This window comes from Taeniopygia guttata, chromosome 3 (assembly GCF_048771995.1).
Source record: "Taeniopygia guttata chromosome 3, bTaeGut7.mat, whole genome shotgun sequence".
Classification (NCBI taxonomy): Eukaryota; Metazoa; Chordata; class Aves; order Passeriformes; family Estrildidae; genus Taeniopygia; species Taeniopygia guttata.
The window spans coordinates 89740257-89764190 of NC_133027.1; the positions used below are offsets into that span (position 1 = coordinate 89740257).

Genomic DNA, 23934 nt, shown 5'->3' on the forward strand with positions numbered 1-23934 from the left:
ATCATTTGGCTGAAGAGGCAGGCTGCAGAGAGCAGCCTTTCCTGTCAAACCAACCTTTTGAAATTTCCAACATGCCCTTAAACTTTTCGAATAAGCATGTCTGTGCGCTTCAGCAACTGCCCTCTCTACTCTGGCCTGGCCAGTCGAAAATGGCATCTTAAAGTCAAGGTCGGTGGTGTCACTTTGCCATGGGGCTGTGTTTAATTACAGTCCATACGCTGACAGCCAATATGGAACCAAGGCTGGCGGATGCTCAGTTAACTCTTTCACCCCTGACTTTGCCAAAGACTCAAAAGCTCCTCGCTTTCTCACGCAGCAGCCTCGGTAGCCTCCTCCCGCAGCGCTCTGGCAGGCGAGACACCGGGAGACGGTGACTACAATGCAGGCAAATCATGAGAGTGGCCTCAAACAATACGGCCAGAAACACCGGCTGGCACGGCACGTGCCTGTTGCTCCTGCCACTGCGCAGGCACCAGGAAATACCACTAATCCGAGGCAGGGAGGGCATGGACACGCCGGCCTGCACAGCGAGCAGAACACACTAACACGGCAGCGCACGACTGCCAACATGCTACATTGCAACTGAAACAGAAATAAACTCGCACACACTTCTCCTTGCTTTAATTTACCTGCTATATGTTCCTGTTTAGGGCAAATTCCTCTAGATGACGTTGATAAACAATCGTCATCCTCTGGCGTAACCTGGATGCCAACCTCCACGGGATTGGATGCTTTTTTCAGCTCACTTGGTGAGGGTGAAGGTGGCTTATCCACAGCCTTCTCTAGGCAGAGACTGCCATTGCATTGTTTCCGTTTGTGCTCAATAAAAATAAGAATGTCCCCCAACGGAAAGTTCATCTGACACTGGCCACAAGTGAGGAGGTCGTGGTCCCCTTCTGGAGCTCCCAATGTGCCATGTTCAGGTTCGTCATCAGTGAGAATGGCTTCAAGAGGTTCGGCTGCAGTTTGAGAAACAAAAGGAGAATGGTTAGAGCGCTTGGGAAAGGCAGTGGGCATGGGGGGAGGAAAGCGCCGAGCCGCCTCTTCATGAATATTACACCCCGCTCTGGAGTCCGCCTGCTCCCCCCCAAGCAAACCCATGCAACACGGCAGTCAACACGGCACCGAGGACAGGGATTCAACAGTTACAGGGAAGAGATTTTGCAGGAGCAGCTGTAGCATGTATAACTCGGAGGGAGAGCACCGCAACTGTCTCCGTGTTCCTACACAAGGGCACATTTCTGACTCCTTGAACGATTTGGTGCTAAAATTAAATGGATAGGCTGAAATAATACACTGCAAAACTCTTGTGGTACTACAACAAGAAGGGAATATGATGTTTTATTGCTGAATGTATTATTTATGTACATGAATTCAAGGCTAAAAGCACTGCAGACACTCTCACACACATGTGTGTGTATCCTCCACCAGCCAGACAAGACCCAGTTTCTAAATTTCAGAAATACAGTGTAGACAAAAAGCACTTCAACACACACAGACACTGCACATTCCCTGTATAGGCCATGCAGGTAACGTGTGCATGTGTGTAAAAGAGAAGGGCCAGCCTGCATGGGCACACACAGGCACCGACACACAGGGCACATCCAGCCCTCAGAACACACGTGCAGACATAAACACATGGATTTGTGTCACTGTCCCCATCAGCCCGTTTGCAGCTTCCTATTTAAAAAAATCCTAAAGGCGGTAGTTATACACGAAGTGGGGGGGAGGGGGTAGGGGGGAGGAAGGAGGAGGGTATGAGGCAAATAAATAAATAAGTATCTATGGCAGAAAACCAAAATGATAAAAAGCAAGTGCAGCAGAAATGCCTGCGGGGTGAGGGGAGGCACCGCTCACTTTTGAGCTACTCCTCAGGATCCAAATATACAGTAAATTCACCACCAAGACCACTCGGAGATATTAGCTGGATGGGGTATTTTTTAGTACTTAAGGAAATAAGGCAATCAGTCATTTTGCGTTTTTTAATCCTGAAATAAGGGAATACCTAAATTATCTTGCACGTTAGCACCCATGGCCTTCAGCATCTAAAAATCAGCCTGGCCAAGCAACTGCCACATTTCCTCGCAACAGTAAGAAGCGCCTTCTTTAAACTCAAAATACCTTGCCTAATGTTGTCAAAGTTGACAAATTTTCTGAATGAGCTCCGAAAAGCTTCATTATGAGGCTATTTCTGCTCACAGAATCGTCAGTGGATGCTTTAACAAGGCAGACTCTGCTCTCTTTTCTGTTGGCTTTTTTTTTTTTTTTTTACACATTACATTTGCAGAGAAATACCTTGGCAATCTCTGTTCAGTCTCCATCGCCATCGCCTTTCACGATGGGAAAAAAAATAAATACGAGCAGCATGTTGGTGTTCCTCTGTCTGCACAACACAACACGCACGCTAGCAGCAGCGAGCAGGAGGAGAGGGTACTACAAATACAACCCACCTCAAAACGCTGCCAGGTAACGCAAGTGAGACAGAATACAACTCCTAAACAGTTAATCAGCCTGACCTTCTTTAGCTGGCTGCCAGTTTCACATTTAATGAACTTAAAGCCACAGAGAATCAAAAAATAGATTTTAATTTGACTGCACAATATTGGAACTGATTTTGATAAAGTGCAAAAATCCAGTGAACTCAGGTTAAATTTATTTCAACCCTACCTAGGCTGAATATTGAGGAGGAAGATCTGGAGTAGCTCCCAGTTGTGCTGTGTAAAATAATACTGGAAGAGCACACTACACTACCTCACCAAACCTCAGCTCCAACTAGGACACAGGGATCCAGTCCATCATTTCTTGCCTCTAGTACTACTTCTAATTTAACGTAAGGTCAACCACAGGAATATGAAGGTTACATTTGTATTAATAAAAACAATGTCTTAATCGCTAGGGCTTTATTCTAAACTTACAGACCGACAGGAGAGGAGGCACAACGCTCCTCGGGAAGCGGGCAGAGGAGCAGGGTGTTTCTGCGGGATTGCCGGGCATGGCGTTTTTCTCCCCAAGCCGTTCCTTGCGTTCGGACCGAGGGAATAAATTATTTCAGGTCTAATTCCGCCGGTAGCTCGCTGCTCGCCACAGACAAAGGTATTTTGCGAATCTAACTTCGAGCTCACTGACTCTCCACAGCAAAACGACACAAAACCACCCGTGCTCTCCTTGCAAGTGGCTTTAGTGAGGAGCTCTGCATAATCATTACTCAATTATAATGTTTTCCCGCGGCCTGATTTCTTTCTGACGCTGTCATTATTATTTAGCAGGGGAAGGTAACCCGCTGCTTCGACACCAGACAGTTAAAAGTGGCACTGAGCGAAAAAACAGACTTTGCTAAAAGTCTGTACGGACTGGGCTGATTTACAATCAAAACCAGGAAATGAAGTGGTAATTCAGAGGTTGCTGATTACACCTCCACATTTCACCTAATTAATTTTATAGGAGGCAAAGTTCTTGAAAATAACAAGATGATCAAATGTACAGATATAAAACCTGTAACCTCAACATTTTCTATGCTCTTAACGTAAATTATTGCTAATTAACAAGAATTATATACGAATGTATGAAATACGGCTGGCACTGTGTTCGCTGCAAAACATTTGGCTCCCGATGGAGGCAGAGCCAGAAAAAAAACCTGCTTTTTATTATTACTGCTACTTTTAGAACATAATATAAAATACCGGGATTACAAAGAAAACACCAGATTTCACCCGGTTTTGCCTCCAATTTGCAGGATGCATCTTTTAATTCTGGGGCAATCAAAATTCTCTGCCTGGGTCCCTAATCATCCGTCTCTATTTTTCATGCAAATTGCCCTTCCAACAACATGTCTTTTCAGCTTTCCCCCTTCGCCCTCCTACTCCCCCCTTTTTCCCCGTTCCCAGCCACCAGAACAACCGCACCGGCAAAAGAGGGATGGATTTTGGAGTACCGGGAGAAAGGAGGTACTGGGGGTGATGGGGCGAGGAGTGGGGTGCCACAGTACGGTGAGGAGAAATGCCCGCGGAGCAATGCAGATGCGCTGCTGGGGCATTTTCCTGCACCGTACCGTGGGATGGATGGAGAAGGGCTGTTTAATCCCAAGTTTGTATCTTCGGATCACAGCGGTGCGAGGAAAGGGAGACTTGGGGGGTACAATGGGAACCGCCAACACGTTATGGGGAGGGAGGGGAAACCCGGGGAGGGGGAAGGCGAGCATCCCCCGCTGCCTCCCGGAGCAAGCAAACTCCGCGCAAATTAAGAACAAAGAAGAGGGAAGGGGGGCGGGGGGGGGGTGGTGGATGGGAGGGAGCTGGGGGCCCTCCCCCTCCCGCCGGCCGAGAGGCAGCGGAGAAGCCGGCCAGGTTCAAGTTCGCGGGGCTGCCCGGTTGTTTGATCTCGCTGTGCCTCCTAGCGACCGAAGCGGGCACGGATCCCGCCCGCCGCCTCCGCCGCCCCGGCCCCGGCCCCGGCCCCGGCGCCGCATCCCCGGCGCGCCGCTCCCCCGGCCCGGCCTCCCTTTCCCCCACCAGCTCCCGGCCCACCCACACCCCCCTCCCCATCGCCGGGGCGGCTCTCGCCGGAGGAACCCCCCGGGCCTGTCCCGGCCGCCGCTCCCGGCCCGCACGTGCGCGCACTCCGCGCCGGCCCCCGGGTCTGTCGGCGGTCAGAATCGGCCGCGGGGATCTCGCCCGTCGCCGCAGCCCCGGGGACCGAGCCGGAGCCCCCCACCCCCTCCTCCGGTCCCGCCGCGATCCCCCGTTCCCCGCATCCCACTTCCACGGCTGCCCGGGAAAATCACCCCCGTACCCCATTTCCGGGGGTGGGGGGGCATGCCCATATGCCAGCGATGCTGCACCCCATCCCAAGCCCGGCAATGAAAAAAATTAAAAAGAGGGGGAAAAAAAGGCTCTCCGAAAAGTATCGGGGGAAAGAGACGGCGGGGGGAGGGGCTGAGCCCCCGACACCCCCGGGTTTTAGGGCAAACTTTGGGCACGAAGAGCCCCTGGCCGGCCCTGCCCGCGGCGGAGCGGCCGCCTGCAAAGAGCCAGCGCTGCTTCCTTCCCTCCATGTGCGAACCTGACTGCAATGTTTGGGCGGCCGTGGGGGAAGAGAAACCGCGGCGGAAAGTTTGGGGGGCTTTGCGAAGGGCCGAAGGAGCCGGGGATGGTTGGCAGGAAGAAATGGCCCTGAGTTTTCTGCCATCCCTGGGAGGGAACAAAACCCGTCGGGACTAATGGAAGAGGGAGAAAGGAAGAAATAAAGAAAAGGGGAGGAAAGGAGTGAGGATAAGCATGCAGCATTTCCCCTTCCCCCAGGTTCACCCCGAGGAAAAGAGGATTTTTTTTTTCTCCCTTCCTTCCCACCCCCCTCGCCCCAAACCTTTCCAGCTCGAGTTGCCTTTTGTTGTGCAAAGAGCGCTCCCGCTTATCTTGCATCTAGCCCTGGTGTGTGTGGTGGCGGCTGGAGGGAGGGACGGAGGGAGCCGGAGAGTTTTTGTTGCGAACGGTGTGCTGGGGCTCGGGGTTTGTTTTTTCTCTCCCGGGGAGAGCGCATTTGGTTTGGGGTTGAAATGCGGCAGCGAGAAAGGGCCGTTCGCGGGTGTGAGGGTGCGAGTGTGTGTGTATGCGTGTGAGCGCGCGTGTGTGCTCAGCCCGGGCTCGCTCTCGCCTGTGTTTGTTGGCAGGAGGCTCCCCGCACACGCGGTGCTTGTAAACATTCAGACACGAGATTTTTCCCAATCAAAATCCACTTCCACTTTTTTTTTTTTTTTTTTTTGAAAATCTTCCAAAAAATAGTAAGCGAGCGGGAGAACGCGAGGCGAGGGCGAGGAGGGAATCCCAGCCGGCGCGGCGCGGCTCGGCTCGGCTCCCTCGCCGCCCGGTGCCGTCCCCCGCCCCAACCCCAGCCGGAGCGGCGGCGGGGCGGGCGCGGGGCGAGGTCGGGGCGGCGGAGCCCCGCACGACGCCGGCCCGGGGCGGAGGGGAGCGGCGGGACGGCCACCCCGCACCCCGCGGCGGAAACAAAAGGGAGGCGGCCCGGCTTGGCTGGGCTTTGCCCCCCCCCACGCCCCCCCCCCCGGGAGGGAGCCGCGGGGCGAGGGGGCGAGCCCGCCGGCAGCCCGGGGGGCTCCGGCCGCCGGACTTTCTCCGCGCTCCGCTCGCCCGCCCATCCCGCCCGCCCGGCCACCGCAGTGTCCGGCGTCCAGCCCGCCGCTCCCGCAGGAATTTCTTCCCACTTTCGGCCGGTTGTGCCCCCGGCAGCCCCGCACCTCGCCCGCGCCTTTCCTGGTGCCGGGCGAGAGCTGCCGCTCTTGCCGCCAAAGAGCGCGGAGAGCGGGAGGCGAGAGGCGAGCGTGGAGCGGGTCAGCGGAGTGCGCGCCGGCGGGCGAGAGGCACGGGCAGAAAGAGAAGAAAAGTCATCAAGGTGATTAAATTAGAGAGGCAGAAATTGCCCGGAATGCTGAGAATCCCGAGCCGGCGCTGAGTTAATTTTTTTCCCCGACTCGCTCACTCGCTCTCACTTTTAATTTTTTTTTTCCCTACTCTCTCTCGAATTAAAAATTAAATCCGTGAAGAGTAAATTAAATAAATTGCTCTCCGGGTTACTTACGTGAAAATTCCCGTTTGCTTAAGTGCTGGGGTTTGCCTTGCTTGCGGCGCGACATGGTGGGTTGGTGGCTTCGGTGGCTTGTGAGTCGCTCGGTTCACATCGGGAGAGACGGGTTAGAGAGGAAGGAGACTCCAGAGAAAATATCTTCATCAATGTCTTTTGACATCCAAAATAAATTAGAAATAATACAAAGATGGCGCAGGGAAGATGAATTGTGGGATAGCAGTCATGGCTCTTTTTTTTTTTTTTTTTTTTTTTGTGCAAGGAAAAAAAAGAGAGAGAGGGAGAGGGGGAGAGAGAGAGGGAGAGAGAGAAGGAGAGAGAGAGATGAAAAAAATGGCAAAAGCCCCCCTGAGCTGCAAGTTCAAGTGCGGACGTGACGTCCCTGCGAACTTGAACGTCAGGAGCCTGGATGGACAGAGACATACAAAACATGGGCAGGGCAAGCCGGGGAGAGGGGAGGAGGGAAGGCGAAGGCAACACCAATGGACACTCATCAGGGGCTGGACATGAAAAAGAGAGCAGGACAAGCCAATGGACAGTGATCGCAGGGGGGAGAGGGGAGGGGGCGCGGCGGGGGTGGGGTGCACCGGCCGCCCGGCGCACGCTGCCGAATGGAGCTGAGGGGCCGGGGGCGGAGGGGGCGGCGGCCGGAGCTGCGAGTGGCCGCGGAGGAGCGGGTGCAAGAGGGGACCCGGGAGAGGGGCGAGGGGCGGAAATTAAACACACACACGGGGAGAGGGGAGGAAAAGGAGCGGGAGAAAGCGAGCAGGCAGGCAGGCAGCGGCAGCTCTCGCACGCACACCCCCGCTGGAAAAGCAAACACATCGGTGAAGCCAGAGCCGGGCAGAGAGGGCTGCGGGGCAGGCTGGCCGCGGGCTGTGCCGAGGAGGTGGGGGAGCTGGGGGAAGCCAGGTAGGACCGGAGACCACCCAAAAAGCAACGGGGGGGAGGGGGGCATCCGGCTCCCGGCTTCCCCGCTCGCCCCCCCCTCCCCCCCATCCTCCTCGAAGCTGCCGAGTCCCCTCCTCCCGGGAGCTGCGGCCCGTCCCCGGGGGACGGCGGCGGCGGCGGCCCCGCGGGGAGCTGGGGGGCAGCGGGGCCTCGGGCCGGGCCGCGGGGAACTTCGGCGGCCAGCGGCGGCCCTTGCCCCGGGGCGGGCGGGGGAGCAGAGAGCGGAGTTTGGCGGGCGAGGAAGCGGCAGGCAGGGGAGGAGAAGCCGCAGGAGCTGGGCGCGGGGGAAGCGGAGGGCGGCGGGACCTCGCGGCTTTCCCCGCGGGCTGCTCGCGCCCGCCAACCCCGGAGCCCCCCTTCCTCCCCCGGCAGCGCTCCGAGCCCTGCCCGCAGCCACGGGCTCTGAACGAGAGCGAAACGTGGGGCTGCTGGCGGCGGGGCGGCGCGGGCAGCGGGCTGGCAACGGGGGAGGGCGGGAGAGGGGGGGAAGCGAGGCGGCAGGAGGCACCGAGAAGTGGCTGGAGTTGGGAGGATGCGGCGGCAGCGGCTGCAACTTCGCCGAAAGGACTCGGAGCGAGGCGGATGCTGCCGGCACCGGGAGGGATCAGGTTGCGGTAGAAATAAGCTCTGGAGGCGAACGGGTGTGCGGAGCAAAATACGGCTGTGGAGGGGAGTGCGAAGGGCTAACCGTGCCTGGGACGGCGGCGGACAGCGGAGAGGAACGCCGGGCGAGAGCCCGGCGGGGCGAGGAGCTGCCCGCCGCCGTAAGGGACACTTCGCCAGGCAGAGCTGCGGCCGGCCGGGGGAGCGAGGGGGCGGCGGGGGCCGGAGTTCGGCGGAGACCTGTTGGCGGGCGAGCCCGAGCGCGCACCGGCGGAGCTGTCAGGGGCCGGGGCCGAGCCGCACCGCCGTGGGATGTTTTCAGCTTCCCGCCAGCCGCCCCCCGGCTCCGCCCGTCGCCGCTCAGCCCCCCCCCTCGCCCCCCCCCCCCCCACTTGGCTCCCGCTCCCCTCCTTTATCCACCGGCACGGGGATGCTCTCCGCGGCTGCCGGGCCAGGGTGCGGGAGCGGATGCGGGACGTGGCGGAAGGACCCAACCGCAGGTGACAACAGCGGCGGCTCCTGAGCTCACGCCGCTCGCAGGGCTGGCTGTGCCAGGCGTGCACATGTCCCTGCGCGAAACACGGGCGTGTGGGTGTCTGTACCGGAGATGTAGATATATATATATGGGACTTGATTTATATCTAATGGCACGTATAAAGCTTTTGAAGGTGGCTGCAATGTAAAAAGTAATGACTTTATTACCCCTGAAAGGTTCTGCGGTTCGCAGTTAACACTCCTCTGAATTACAATTCATTACGCTCTCTAAAGCCAACCTGCATCAGAACACCTATCTGTGCTTATTCCAAATCACAGGCATCGTTTCATTGATTTTCTTTTTTAAAAATCATAGCAAATTAAGGACTTGGTGACAACTAAATCTGTTTCATTATCGTACCGTGTTTGAGATTCCAGAGGTGACTTCCCAGACCGCATCTCAAAACCTCCAGTCAGGAGCTAATTTTACAGATGCTTTCATGAATAGCAGCGAGGATGTTCTTACCATCAGCATGCCCTTAATTCCAGCACCGTAAAAATGCCTCGATTTAAATGGAAACTCGCTGCCTTAAAAATAATATTTCATCTCGGCTGGATAATTATTAATATTAGCATTTGATCGCAATAGCGCTGGCTCCCCCTCGTTCCTGTACCCCCCCCCCACCCCACAGCGCTTCGCATTGTCATGTGATTGGAGGGAGATAACAAACCTAAAGAAAGAAAAGGAGTGAGAAGACATTTTTAACACGGCATGACCGCAGATTAATAATGCAGGTGGGTTTTTATTTCATTGTATTTTTAGGGGAAGGGAACGAGGCTGTTTAACGAGCAGTCATGGACACAAAGTGACTGTATTTACAATCCTTGATGTGGCTTTCGGTGGGTAATAAATTATGACAATATTAAAATTATTTTCTGGCAGCCGAGTTAACTGTGCTGGGGACTGTAAAGCCCCTACTGATTCCATTTATGCCTTGTAATTGCGGTCCATGGTCTCGCTCTAAACCTTTTGGTGTGTATAGTGTGTAAACTTTTAGCTAATATACTTTTTTTTGAATGGAGGGACTTTTCTCGGTACTTCCTGCCGTATACATTTTGTCTCTGATCTCTGTATTTAATGGCCAAGTCCTGGTTTATGCTTTATAATGTGTTGACAAGTTTTCTAACAGACTTTCTGAAATAATGCACATATATTCACATCGGTTAGAAACTCCACAGTATTTTTAGAGTCGAGTAGATCTATATCCTAATGCACTGAGAGGGAGTGTAAATCATAGAGGATTTCATAGCCCTTTCAGTAGTTTTCTGTATGAAGTATGAGCAGCGTGGCCTCCAGACGTAACCTTTTAGAAAAAAAGACAGTGCTTTTATTTTATGGTGTAAAGTGCTTTTAGCTTCAGGGCTCTGAACGTGAATGTGGTCAACAAACAGCTCTTGCCAGGGAGTTTGCTACAGCCCAGCGCCGGGCGCTATGGGGAGGGATGCGGGGCCGCCCCCGGCCGCAGGACCGGGCTGAGCCCCCGCGAGACACGGCCCCGCCCCCGCCAGTGTCCTGCGCTCGGATACCCCGCGGAAAGGGGGTCGGATGGCCCCCGGCGCTGCCGGAGAGGCTGGTGATGGCAGCAGGGTCAGCCCCGGCGCGTCCGGGGGCAGGGGGCTGAGCTGCCTCCGAGCTGGCCCCGGCTCTGGCGGCAGAAACAGGGCCAGAGGGCACAGCTGGGGCTAGGAGCGCCCCAGGAGAGCTGTGGCACAAGGGCGACGCACCCCACCGCTGTCCCACTGCACCCCACAGGCTGCACCTCCTGCATCTCTGCTTCCACCCTCCCAGCACCTCTGTGACACATCGGGTATCTCCAGCCCTCTCTGTACGTCCTGCACTCTGGCGTTCCCTTGCTGGGTTGTACTAACAAACCCACTGCAAGTGGCAAGTGGCAAGTGAACACAGTGAAAAATGCCCAAATGCTGACTGCTAACACCTAGAAACACTGGCAGATTGGAAGGGCAGGTGAAAACAAACCCAGGCCAGCAAAGAAAATGACCCAGTGATACTGTTCTGTGCATTGACACAAACTTGTGTCACCTCCTGCTCCTCCACAGCCCTTCTTTGTCCAAGCTGCAGGGGATGCCTTGTGGTCATGCTGCAGTGTTTGGACTGCTGTCACCCTGGTCATGTTATCAGCTGCTCCTTGGCTGCGGACTCCTAGCCCCAGAACAAAGTCAGCTGGAGGAAATGTGGCTCTACACCTCAGCAAATTCTGAGGTACACACTGAAATCAGAGCCATGGTGGGTTTCAGGCTGTCTCCAAGGGGAAGCTAACCTTAGAGAAGGGTCTCTCATTAGCTGAGTGCCCATCCTGCCTCAGGCTGTCCCATGTGAACCAGAGTCCTGAGACACCAGCTCATGCCCTGGAACAGCTGAGACCAGAGGTGGGCACCCATCCCTGTCCCACAGCAATGGCAGTAACCTGCAGCAGCAGGACAGAGTGCCCAGGTGAGAATATTCATGCTGTAAAAATCAGTCTTAAGATTTAAATCTGCCAAAATGTATCTGTCCCTTTCCTCACACCTCAGCTCTCTGCCTGAGAAACAGCATTGTCCTCCCTACATTCAAGCACCTGAGATTCTTAGAGGTTGCTGTAGAAAGGGACATAAAACTAACATTGAGAAGTGTGGCCTTCCTCCATCTCACAGGCAGGCACCCAGGGCTGGGACCTGAAGGTGCAAAGGAGCATGGCACAGTTCATGCCATGTACTGCTGTCCCTACCTATCTGCTACTTTAGTGACAGACTTGGCAGTGGGTGAGTTCAGCAACTTTGGTGGGCAAATGTTCCTGCTTCGAAGCTCCAGCTGTCATTCACTCTGAGCAGAAATCTCACTTGCCAACATTACAGAACATTAGGACCAAACACAAATTCCAAAACTCTGCCAGTTCCCCGGAGACGGGCTGCATTATATAACGGCAGATCGCATGGGGTGCTTTCCGACACAGTCTTGATAGCCTCAATCAGGCAGAGGCAACGTGGGTGGAACTCTTATCACACCAGGCTGACTCCCGTGAATGAGCAGAGGACTTGCACGTTCTAGAAATAGTATGTGCATTAGTATTCCTGCAGGAGAAACTTGGGTGAGCTACTTTGCCTTTTTTCCTTTTTCTTTTTTTTTTTTCCCTTTTTAATAAAGGCTCAAAATAAACTCTGATTTTGCAAGCTCTTACTAGCAGGCACAGCACACACAGCAGCGAGTCCGTGCAGGATCACAGACATCTGAGCGCCAGGTGACAGAAAGATTTCGTTATCGGCTCGCCCTAGGCAGGACCTGGAATAAAACCCTGAACTTGGGGAGACTTTTTTTTCCATGGGTTATTCAGCGAGGCCTGGGATTTCAGCCTGCCTCTGCTTGCACAGCACCTAGCACGACGGAGCCCTGAACCTTGACTGTGCTTTCTGGGGATCACTATAAAATAAATGGCACAAAGTGCTCAGGGAACAGATTTTAAAGTGACAAAAACCCTCCCTTGAAGCACACAAAGAGTTTTGCTTGTGTGTGGGCAGGTAGAGGAAGGCATTACTAAAAATCCCATTTTTAATCAGATGTTTGATTTCAGCCAAACTGGGTGTAGTTTGCACTACTTACTTAGTTGTCATATTGTAGGTTTACTATTTATATGTCTTTTTATAAGTAAACATGTGACCTGCCCCTGAGCATTTCTATGCTACATTTCAAGCCAACATGAGTTAAACTATGTGCATTTAAAACCTCCCAGAACTTGACCTAAAATGCAAATCCATACAGTCTTAATTATTGCAGCACCAGCAGCCACTGCACAAGTGAGGTAGCTGAGCTTTTGTTACTAAAGAGGCACAGTAGTTATGGTCTGTGTTACAATCCCCATCTTGAAGAGGTTATAACTTGGGCTGTGTAAATTTGATTGAGCTGAAACTTGGGACTCCAACTGTCAGTCCATATAGGGAATTATCTTATAAATAATTGGCTAACCCATTGCTTGATTCACAGACTTTCATAAAATGATTTTTAATGGGTTTTAATGTTTTTTTCTTTTACTGACATCTAGGGTATGAATTTGGTACTTCTAGCTCTTCTGAAGCTCCATACTCAATGGAATATGTATAGATACCCCAGGTAAAGCTACAGCTACCCCAAGGATTTCACAGGGCACACCTGCCACCCTGACCCACCTGCGTGTTCCTATACACTGAGAAGAAGCCAGGAACAGAAATGACACTTTAGTTATCTCCAAAGAGGGTCCTAAATGTGTAAGATAAAGAGAACATAAATAAATACCTTTGCTAACAGTTTCTCGGAATCTTTTAATCTTCCTGGGCTTTATCTTCCCCCAGAAATGTGTGGAAATGAGTCCTACCTGTGTGTTGGTGTCACTTAGAAAGGGATGAGCCACTCAGCTTTGAATATTGAGCCTGAGTTTAAATATTGGTTTGTGTTACAAAGGATTTTGCTGATAAATGCTCCCTACTTTTCCCTAGCTTTAAACTTGCAAAAGTCAGTTTTTATCACCTCAAATCACACTAAGACAAAAAGTGCATGTTTAGTTTAGATGCAGATTTGAGATTTTCCTTGACCCTACAGCAAACAAAGCCCAGCCGAGGGCCAGAAATACAAGCCACAAGCTGTAAGTGGATTGCTCTCAGAGATCTGGATCCCACAGTTTCCATGCCCCTCTCCCCACACAGTTAAGGAGCAGGGACACCTGAACTCAAGAGCAGCATCTCCATCTGTTTCAGGAAGAGTTTTGACCAAGTCTGGTTGCAGCCTGGGGCTCTCACACTGCAGGGCTCTGTCCTGTGTGAGCCACTCCAAAAGAGAGCTCTGTGACAAGCCAGGTGCTCCACGACAAGATGTCCCACACATCCAAATCCCCCCATCTGTCTTACAGGAACCCATGATGACACAAGTTGGTCCTTTTGAGAAACTACTGAGATTCCAAGCCATGCATCTAAGCAAGGTCACTGTGTGGAAGTCTATGAACAGTATGAAGGCAGGTCATTGACACAAACAGCTTCTTAAATTCCTGTTCTGACTTGAGCTGGTAAGTGCACTTCTGTGCAAGACTAGATCCAAGGGGATCAAACTCTCCTGATGAGGAAATCTGGAAAGCCCTACTCTGGATGTGGCAAGCAGGGAAAGGCAAACATTTTGCCTTGAAAAATAAATCCAGCTATACCTCAAATCAGTTTTAAAAAGTAGAATAACAAAAATAACTCACTAATCTGAGAAACCAAACATCAGCAATCAAAAAGAAATTATTTCTATTGTGAAATTAGTTTTGCTATACAAGATGAAGAAAGATTTAGTTGTTTACTTATGTGCTGCTGAACACAGTCCATGCTTGGTAGCAGGCTTGGTGTGAGGGACAGTAGAAAGGACAGTGCAATAAAAAAGGATTTTCCTCCTCTAACTCTGCTTGATATAGCCCCTGCCAGAGGAATCTACTTGGCCTTCGGTACTGCAAAATTCTTAAGCACATATTTATCTTTGGGCACGTCAGCTGTACTTACATCCTTAAAGTAAGCATGTACTCAAGCATGCTGTTAGATTGGTGCCTTAACATCTTCTGTAAATAACTCATTGCTTTTTAGAGCTTCAACTTTTAGTCACATAGAATGCATTGAACTGAAATTTAACATATACAATCATCATCCTCTTTATTCATTTTATATTACTATTTCAGGTGACATTTAGGTTTAGCTTTTAGCTTCAGCCAAGAAAAAATTCACCTGCTTTGCAGAACATGACATAGTTCATGTGAGGATCTTTTCTAGATGAAAAAGAATTAATAGTTGAGAGAGCAGAGTCCTTTCTCTGTGCTTAAAAATAAGGACAGCTTTACTGTGGGTTTTCTCCTTTGCTATATTAATTCTACGCAAAATTTCAGCTTAATTGTTAAAATGCTTACAATAATATTTTAATGCAACTCTCTGTAGTCAGAAGAATAAATTATTATATAGCCCAAAGCTGCACAGAAAGACACAGCACTGAGGGGGAGCAGTAGTGGTGGTGAATAACCTGTGATAAGAGCCCACTTCTTTGAGCATTTTGGATAGTTTTGCCACCATTTGTTATTGTCAGCACACATAATTCTGTCAGTGCAGTATGAATCCTGGCTGCAGTGAAAAGAATGCCTTCTCCCACCAGTATGAATAAGATTTCACTCAATTAAAATAATGTGCAAGTATATTGTATGGCATTACATAGAAAGCTGATGTGCATTAAATATGAATGCCAGGGTTGGGGGGAGTTATTGTACTAATGCTATTGTCCATTGAGCAACTATTCCCCAGCATTTAAAAAAGCAGGGGAAATTAAATACAGAAATCAGAAATAAGTACAATGTTTGATATTAGCATACTGAAATTAATGTATTCACAATTTAGACTGTAATTTGCCCTTTCATATTTAGTTTCACAGCATCTGAGACCTGGAGAGAGAGAGAGAAGTAGATGTAAACACATGGAGAGAGATCTCCATGCACTGTCTGTGCTGACACACACCTCCCTCAGACGTTTGGGTGCTATAGATATCCACAGGGTAAATCCAGGCCATACAGAGGCCCAGTCTGTAAGTGCCATCCCCCACAGGCAGCAGGGAGAAGCTTGGTCTAGATGTGGCTGGAGCAATGGGATAGAGCAGATGGGATCCACTGCCATCTCCTCCTGAACAGTGCTGAGCAGCCTCTCAGCACGGGGGTGACACACTGCTTGGTGCTGCCCAGAAATGAAGGGATCTGAACACTTAGGGACATACAAGGACACAGCCATGGCCATTCCTCTGAAGAAGGCCAAAAGTGCCTCACGATAGGTGTGTCTTAGTCAGCCACTGCACTCAGAGCCAATAAAAGTGAAACTATTCTCTACTACCTCTTACATTCAATGCCATACCGCACATCTATACATTGCTTATGAGCGGGACTAGAACATACCTCTGCCGTGGCACTGTACTTTTAAAGTGCTTGTTCAATGCCTTTCCCAATCTCCAAGGATTGCCTCCTCCTTAGACTTACACATTCAGTGACTATGATGAGGCTAATTATTTTTCCCTGAAGTGACCAGTGCTCGTCTCTAGCATGGACCTCACATTTTCAGCCTCAGAACTTAAAAAAAAACCAGAAAAGAAACACACAACTGCTTTCAAATCCTAAGACAAAAGCCACTTTGGCAAACAAATTCCCTGCCATGGGCGTTACCATACTCTTCTATCAAACCCCCCGTGCACGTAGAAGCCTCTTCGCCACTTTTGAGAGGGGGTTCAGTGTTTTCCTGTTACCTTTCCTTCCTGTAAAGCAATCAGGGAGAACGGCAGGAGGCACCATCAATATGCAAATTGCTGCCAGATAACTGGTTTCGCTGGTTCCGCCTTGGGAAGCGGCATCGCCGCCGCAGGGGCATCCGGGGGGCGCGGCGGCCCCATCGCGCCCGAGTCCCGCCGGCCCCGCGGGGCCCCCGCAGCGGGGCTCGGCGGCGAGGACAGCGCTCCTCCGAGCCCCGCGGCTTCCCCGAGCCCTCCCAGCTCCGCGGGGCCTCATACGGCCTTCCTCAGTGTGCTCGTGGGCTCTTCTGCTTGGGCATTCCTTTTGCAAGGGGTATATCTAAGTGCCCTTCCTTCGCCCTGAGAAGTGCTGGCAGTTTGATGTCGCCAATCTCTAGTTAGAAGATGAAGATTTTCTTGCCTCCATCGGCTCACCTGAGAGGTGCTCCTAGGCATGGAGAAGGAAAAAGAGTACTCAAATCTGAGTGGCATGCAGACCTGCTCAGGAAAATCTGTAGATGCTCCCATGTGGATCTGTATCCAAAGCACACATCCAGGCCCTCTCTTTTCTAACTCAGCATTTGAGGGATGGGAAGGGAGCCGGTGGTTTTTAAACTAAAATGAAACTATAATTCACAGGTAAGCATTTACAAAAGTACATGAGCCCATTTTTAAAAGTCACAAAGAAGCAGATCTCAGGTGGGTTCTGGGTTTGCTCTGCTGGCAGATTCAAAGCAGCACTGCTCATCACACCAGCCTTCTGCAGGGCATTCATCAAAACCGTGGGAGCATTTTTAAAACCCCACCAAAGTAAACCATACAGCTAATTTATAAGCATTCAGATGTGCAGTAACTCTAGCACAAATATCCCTATCAGTATGGTGGTGGCCCTATATAATACAATAAGATGCAATTCAGACCTGTGACTGTCTATTTAATGCATAACATGCGTTTTTAAAATTGCCTGGAAATATATTCATATTGTAAAATCTAATGGTTCAGGTGGAGCTTTTACTCTTGATCAAATAATAAAATTGTTAGAGACCACTCTGTCATCCCATTGCTCATCAACCTCCGTGAGGACTGTTTTACATTCCCGTTTAAATAGGACAGGAGAGCAAAAAAGGAAAACATAAACCACAGAAGAGTTACTACAGACATTAACTTTTAAGCCAGAAAAGCAAAAGAGCTGAGAAAGAAGCTCCATTCCGGGGGAATTGGCTTCGTCACTCTGCATCCATCGAGGTTTCCTGCAGCCAAAGCCTCTGGACACGAATCACATTAGGATAAGGCTGCACTCACTAAGTCCCAGGGACTGTCTGGGGCAAGGTGTCCTTGTTTGGCCTCCAAAATAGCTCCTTCCTGTGGATTTCAGTCTGCCAGGGAAGGGGACTGATGTGGACAGATAGAGCCTGTGGACAGCTGAGACTCCCCCGTGGGTGGCAATGGCCTTGTCCATGAAAAAGGAATCTGAAGTGCAGGCTAGTGATAGTAATGGTGATTACCATTAAAGAGTGGAGCTTTTCATTACTGAAAACTTCAAATAACTCTCCTGAACTATATTTGAGAGGGTTTTTTTTTTTTTTCATGTTAACTCTGGGTTTGATTGCTGAAAAAGGTTGACTGCTAGAAAAGGAAAACCAGTGCAGTGCACAGCAGTGGGGAATCGAAGCCCTTCTTTACCAGAACCCCTGCCATATACGTACTGTCACTCACCTTCCAGACACTCAGTACAACCATTCAATCTATTGAATCAAGAGAATGTTTGATCTTATCTGCATCTGTGAGCTGACTGTCAACCTGCTTAGGCTGCATATTAAATCATCTATAGTAGCTGTATCAAGCTGGGATGATCTGTTAATTCTAAATTTATTAACCCTTAGAGTGCAGTCATCATGTTTAATCTAGTGTAGCCAGCATTTATTTTACAAGACTAAATCCTTCTTTAAGACATGGCTGTGCTGTAGGTTAAGGAATTGGTAACGTGGAGGAGCTGGTAACTGGGAACAGCCTCGCTTTGATCTCTGTAAGCCAGCTGACAGCACCACTGCTCCAAACACATATGTGTGCGCTCACGTCACACTCCTGTATCCGGGATGGGGGGGCTGTACATGTATGTGGACCTAATGACATTACCTGGAAATTTTGCCTGAGACGAGCCAGAAAATGAGCAGCCTTGAACAATGTCTGAGCCCTGTGCCTCCAGGAGGACTTAAAATCAAAAATCAAAGAGACAGCAACCACCACAGCACAAGCTGAGGGTGGCTGCAGGTGGGGTCCTGCAAGGAGCTGCCACCAAAGCTCTGCTCCGAGTGGGCACCCGCTTCTCAACCCATAAGTGCGATCCAAACCAATTAACAAATGTCCTGGGAGTGCTGAGGAGCACGGCCACGGCAGGACACAGGGGAATCTGAGTGTTCCTCCCTGTGTATGTACAAACACAGCCCGCCGCAGCCACGGCGGTGCACATGGATAATTTCATACGGATACATACATCCGCATCAGTATGTTAATCTGTTCGTTACACACACGTCTCTCCCTGCCCTTCTCTCCTGTTATCTATTATCTTTGCACATTGCCGATGGTATCAACATATTCACAGCTTTTATTTCAGTTGCAAACTGCTAGGCATGCTTCCTTTTTTGGTAATCATGTGCCCGGTATCTCTCTAATGTAGCCTAATAACAATTTTAGCATTCAGATGAAGCGATTTCATTCTGTGACTGCCTTTTCTATTAGATTTGATTCTGAGAAGCCCCAGTGGGTGCCTCGGAGGCAGAGATCTATCTGTGAGGCTGCAACCGATTCAATAGCAGCCTGAGCTAACCTTGACCTTTCCCTAGACCCTGCTCCATCTGGTGCCAGCCTGGTCCCCCCCTTCTCCTCCTCCTTGCTTCACAGTCAGCATTGATCAAGGCGGAATCGAGCGTCTATCTCCCTCCAAGGGCTGGGCAGTCGTGGAAAGGACAGCACATTTCAATATATGGAAATGATCGAGCCTCTTATGCAATCATAAATCTACATACAGCCTCGTGATTCGATCTTTCATTCACCTCCAAAGAGTCTCACCCTCCCTCCCACCAGCAGGGATTTATAAACTATAAGACAACAGCTTTCCCCAACACCTGGATATTACAAAGCTTGCTGTTTATCGGGAGCGAACGCCTGGCAATTTCATCTGATTCACTTTGTGGTTTATTTATTATCACTCCGTTGTTTTCCCTGCGTGCTTGGGTTATTTTATTTCTTTCCGGGGGCTTCGCCCGCACGCCCCCGGCCCTTTCGGGCGGTGGCAGCCTCTTGGAGAGGGGCTGTCGGATGCCGCTGTCGTAGCCCCGAGGGAAGGGGCGGACGGGCTCGGCTCGATCCGCGGCTCGCAGCGGACCCGAGCCCGCGGCCCCAGCTCCGCATCCCGCTGCTCTCCGAGAGCGTTTCAGTAGCTGGGAACGAGCACAGGCTCCTATAATAAATCAGCGCCCGCCACTTTGTCACCTTCCCACTTCTGCTCCGTTTTTTTGTCGCCTTCCCCGCTGCCCCGGCCCCCCAGAGCCGCCCGGATGCTCCTGCTCGCTCCTGGGGGGCGAGTCCCTCCCCAGCGTGGCTTTCACCGCCGAGATACTCCGTGCTGCACCAGCCCTCTGCTCTCTTTCCTCGCTAGGACGTGCACTTACAATCAATAATTTTATTTTTCTTCCGAAGAATTCTGACGTAACCGCAGTTTCTCACCGCATACCAGCCTCGAGATTACATAACCGATTATGTAAAATTATAATTGCAAGATAATATATGCAGACTCTAATTATTACCTAGAGTTTCCCGTGTAGCTGTAGCCAGGCACATAGCACATATGTTAAGAGTCGGTTTTGCAATATTTGCATAGCCAACACTTCTGGCTGGAGACGCAGTGTGGAAAAGGAAAGGATAGATATTTGACAGTACATATGTATGAGAGAGATACATTACTTAATAGGAAAAGGTATCTGGAAATCTATTCCTCTCTGTTTTGAGGAATTTGTTTTGCTTTATCTCCATGGGTAGAAAAAAATAATAGGAAGAAACTGTGAATTATGTTGAAAAAAAATAGATATATTCAATTTGTCAGTTTAATATTACACTTCCTCTCTGCAATACTACAAAGATTTAGAACATTTCCAAAACTTTCAGCTTTAATCTGTGCCTCAGGTTTGTTTGGAGGACCTGCCACCACATGCCAGCTAAAAATGAGTGTCAATTAATAATAAAACACACTCTTTCTTATTCTGCATGCATATAATTTAACAGGTTTTGAGAAAACCATGGATGTAATGGTGAGAATTTTCCAATGTGTGCAATATTAACAGCTTTCATTCTAAAGCACCAAAACTTCCTGGAACAGAACTGCTCAATCTTTTCTCACTTTTCCCAATGGCCATTTCCACCTATTATTATACACCTAAAATGCAGACTATTTAGTTCCTTAAAAAGTGTGGTTAGTTCTACCAAGAACATAGTTGGTAGAAACAATCTCAGATTGAGGCAATTCAGGTGAGTGCACTATTATGTGTGGCCCACAAAATTAGAAATAATTTGAAACAAGAAGTGGGAGAGGTTTCAGCTTGCGTTTTCCACTACATGAGACATGACTGGAAAATCTTTGCTACTACAATGCAATAGGATTCCTAAAGTCTCTGATTTCTGAGCTACCTGAGCAACCACATAACCTCTGCAGAAGTGCCTGACCATGGCTTGTTGTTGAAAAGCATATTGTACTTATTAGTAAAATGTGAAATGGCTTAAAAAACAGTTTGAGCTATGAATTGCCATCTGCTCAATGGGGAGAAACAGAAAGTAACTGAATATATTTTCTCACCTTTTTTTATAGTAACATAAACAACACTCCAGAACACTATAAACTTGTAGCTGTACCAAAGGCGTTGGTGCAGTTCATTGTGCTTCAAGTCAGGACTTTGTCCACACTGTTACATGCTGTTTCTTTTAACTCTCTGCAAATGTCCCAAGGTATTTTTCCCCCCTACTAGGTAAAATGGCCTTTTTAATTTCAGAGATTAAAAATTTGATGCCACTGCCCTGATACAGAGCTAACCTGAGGTCTGTGCATGTCTTGAGACATCAAAATACAGGTAAAGCAGCATACAAAGCTTGTTCTGGTTCCCTGTGTGGGAGGGAAAGAGGGAAGGGTTTATGTTACCCAGCTTTCATGCAGAGCTTTGGATCACTTGTGTCCATCACATGAAAAATTTGTCTTTGTCCTCTCTCCTCCCTCAGCCCCCTTTTTGCAGGGAAAACCCGAGGAAGCACTCGGGACTGCTTCCTCTGGTGTTGAGCTTTGCCAGCACCACAAGCACATTCCTCCAGTGCCTGCAAACACAGTGACCTTCCCCAGAGCTGTGGGGACAAGGCTGTGAACTCTGCTCAGAGCACAAGAGGCCTCTGCCTGTCCCAGGAGAAAGGCCCTGCAGCAGGGCAGTACCTGCCCAGGACTCCCTGCGAGCACCTAGGGAAACCATCCGTGCTGGCAGTTGCTGCTCCACACAAATGCTGTGACAGAAAGGACAAAATAACATCTTTTTGTTTTCTGCTTAGCCAGGGTGATTTCTTTGCTCTCCTTCAGCTTTATTCACCTGGGAATGTTGACTTTTTTTAGCCTGTTTGTCCCGTTTCTTGCCTAACAGCAGCTCAGCTATCCTGCCCCAAACACTGCTCTTACCACCTGTGGATTGGAAAGGAGAGAGTTCCTCGAGTCAGGGAGCCATTCCAACCAAATGGAGGCAGACTGGGAGATCTTGGCTTGGAGTGAGTTTCCCAAGGAGCACGACGACAAGAGAGATGTGAATTGTTAAATTCTGTCCCAAAGGATGAGCACGTGTAAGACAGTAACTCTGCAATGCAGAAATTGTCTTCACCCTCCCGCCTGATGCTTTCTCCTCTCTGAAAGCCTGACTTGTTGAAAGCGTCACTTAATAATAATACAAGGAGCAGCTTTTCTCCTCCCTCAGAACTTGGCAGGAGCATAAATACACAGTAAGGGAAAAGAGGAATCAAAAACTTAACAATAGGAAAGGGAAATATAACGGTGTAAAGTGGCCTGCACCCTCATATTTTAATTTCCACCATATGCCCCAGAAAAGCTGGGCACAGCAAAACCTCAAGATTGATATGCAAAGTGTGTGAGCTGGTTGCAATAGCTGCAACACAGCGCATGCCTAGGTGTTCTACACCTCACACACATATCACCACCTAGGATTAGGATTCAAATCACCTGTCCTCTGTCGCTAATAAAAATGAAATATATTAGGGGAACTTTGAATACAGTGGCTTGACAGAGCATGTCGTGTCTCATGTGTGAAAAAAACACGACAAGCACACAATCAAAAAGCAGCTCCCATTTTTGTGGCACAGGATTTTTCTGTTTCAGAGACCAGGACAGCCTGAACCCTTAAACTCCTGCAGCTCCTGAGAGTGCAGTGAGAGGTGAGATCATCACTCACTGCTACAAGGAAGAAAATCATATATTTTTATGAGACATCCAGGTTTGCTTTTTGTTTTCCTTTTTGATATGTGCAGAACATCAGCAAAGCATGAGAAGCAGTGCTGTACTTTGAGTGGTCCTTCCCCTGCCACAGCAGAACACCACCCTGGGGTGGAAGGGTGGAAGTTGTCTATACTGGCATTTACAGGTTTGCCAGGGTTTTCACTGTAAGTCTAAGCCATCCTAGCCTAAGATCCAGATACTGCAAAGGCTTCTGGAAAACAGAGACAGCCAGTATATAAGCATGTCTCTAGAGACCTGACACGGTTGGCAGCTTTTTCAGCCCACCCTGGGCTCAGGAAGCAAGAAGCCAGACAGATTTTAGGGTGGAAAGTGATAAGCAATGCTCCAAATGAGATGCAAACAAAAGACAGGGACTTCCAGGCACAACAGGTTATTTTGTTCTGTGTGAATGGCTTCCATTATTGACACAAAGATGGACATTACCAGTTCAATCACTATTGGAAATTGTGTCCCTTCCTTGATTGAGGGTATAAAACTAATTCAAAAAGGTAAATCACAGCTCCAGGTGCTGGAGAAAGAAATATTGTAAAGCCTGTTCAGTATGGATTCATGCAACAAACAGCAAATGCTTCAAAAATTGCCCCAACTTCCAAGAAGAATGCTTGAGGAGGCTGTAAACAGCCAAATCCCAGGCACCCTCTGGGAAAAGCCCCATAGAGTTACAGAATTACAACAAATGTGTCTCAAATCTGCCACCTCAACAGGTAACCCTGATGTTGGTTTCTCTGGAGTGCCCTCTTCCTGCTGAATTGTCAGACTGTTGGTGGAGGAAGACAGAAGAGGAAGGACTGAATGTGCCACTGCTTGTGCCATGATCTGCAGATAGTGTGAGGACTTTGCTCCTTATGACTGTCCATCTGGCGCCATTCCTGAGCAATAAAAGCTCACCCACAAAGTATTTTAAAGCAAACAGTTGGTGTAATGAATACCTTAATAGTACTAATACAATACTACAAATAGTAACTACTATAAAAATACCCACTCAGTGAAAAGAGCCCCGGTTCACTGCCCAGCTCCTTCAGAGAGCAGGAGACAGGACCCACAGAGGCTGTGAGTATATTTCGCAGCAGGGTGACTTCCTCTGCCACTCGCTCTCAAGTAATTCCCCATGGCTAATCCAAGCACACCTGCACACCTTCCAGCAGAAGAGGTGTTCCAGCAACACTTGGACCTAATGAGAAAGTGAGCTGGCCACCAGAAATGGGTGTGTGTGCATAGGATCAGGCACCACATGTTCTAAAAATACAAAGAAAAGAAAAAAAAGGATTCTATAATTTATCATTTTGATGTTGTTTGTTTTGTTTTTGTGTATGTGATCTCTGCACAGATTCTCTCTTCTTCCTTCTTCAAACTTAGAAAAGCAGGACCACTGAAACAGCCTCAAGAGCCAAAGACTATCTCTGATTCATCAGCACACATCTGTGCACAAGAATAAGAGATGATTTCGTAAGATACC

At 49.7% G+C, this 23934-nt stretch overlaps 2 protein-coding genes across 10 annotated transcripts in view; one reads left to right on the top strand and one right to left on the bottom strand.

Annotated features, from left to right (window-relative positions):
- Positions 1-7549, bottom strand: part of BCL11A (BCL11 transcription factor A) — a 75835-nt gene extending 68286 nt beyond the window's left edge. For 5 of the 9 annotated variants that reach the window (XM_072927377.1, XM_030268743.4, XM_030268742.4 and 2 more), the window contains exons 1-2: positions 5362-6585; positions 630-959 (exon numbers count right to left, since the gene is read on the bottom strand). In XM_072927377.1, the coding sequence (XP_072783478.1) occupies positions 630-959; positions 5362-5698 (667 nt within the window). In that variant the 5' untranslated portion in view covers positions 5699-6585. The other 4 variants (XM_030268746.4, XM_030268748.4, XM_072927378.1 and 1 more) reach the window with 4 other exon arrangements.
- LOC121469604 (uncharacterized) lies at positions 7206-23710 on the top strand. The gene is made up of 2 exons (XM_072926130.1): positions 7206-9417; positions 23183-23710. The coding sequence occupies exon 1, from the start codon at positions 7206-7208 to the stop codon at positions 8829-8831; it is 1626 nt and encodes a 541-aa protein (XP_072782231.1). The 3' UTR covers positions 8832-9417; positions 23183-23710.
- The last annotated feature ends 224 nt before the right edge of the window (positions 23711-23934 follow it).

Bases quoted from the DNA above. Each gene is read 5' to 3' on its own strand.
- LOC121469604 (XM_072926130.1), top strand. From the start codon at position 7,206: ATGGAGCTGAGGGGCCGGGGGCGGAGGGGGCGGCGGCCGGAGCTGCGA.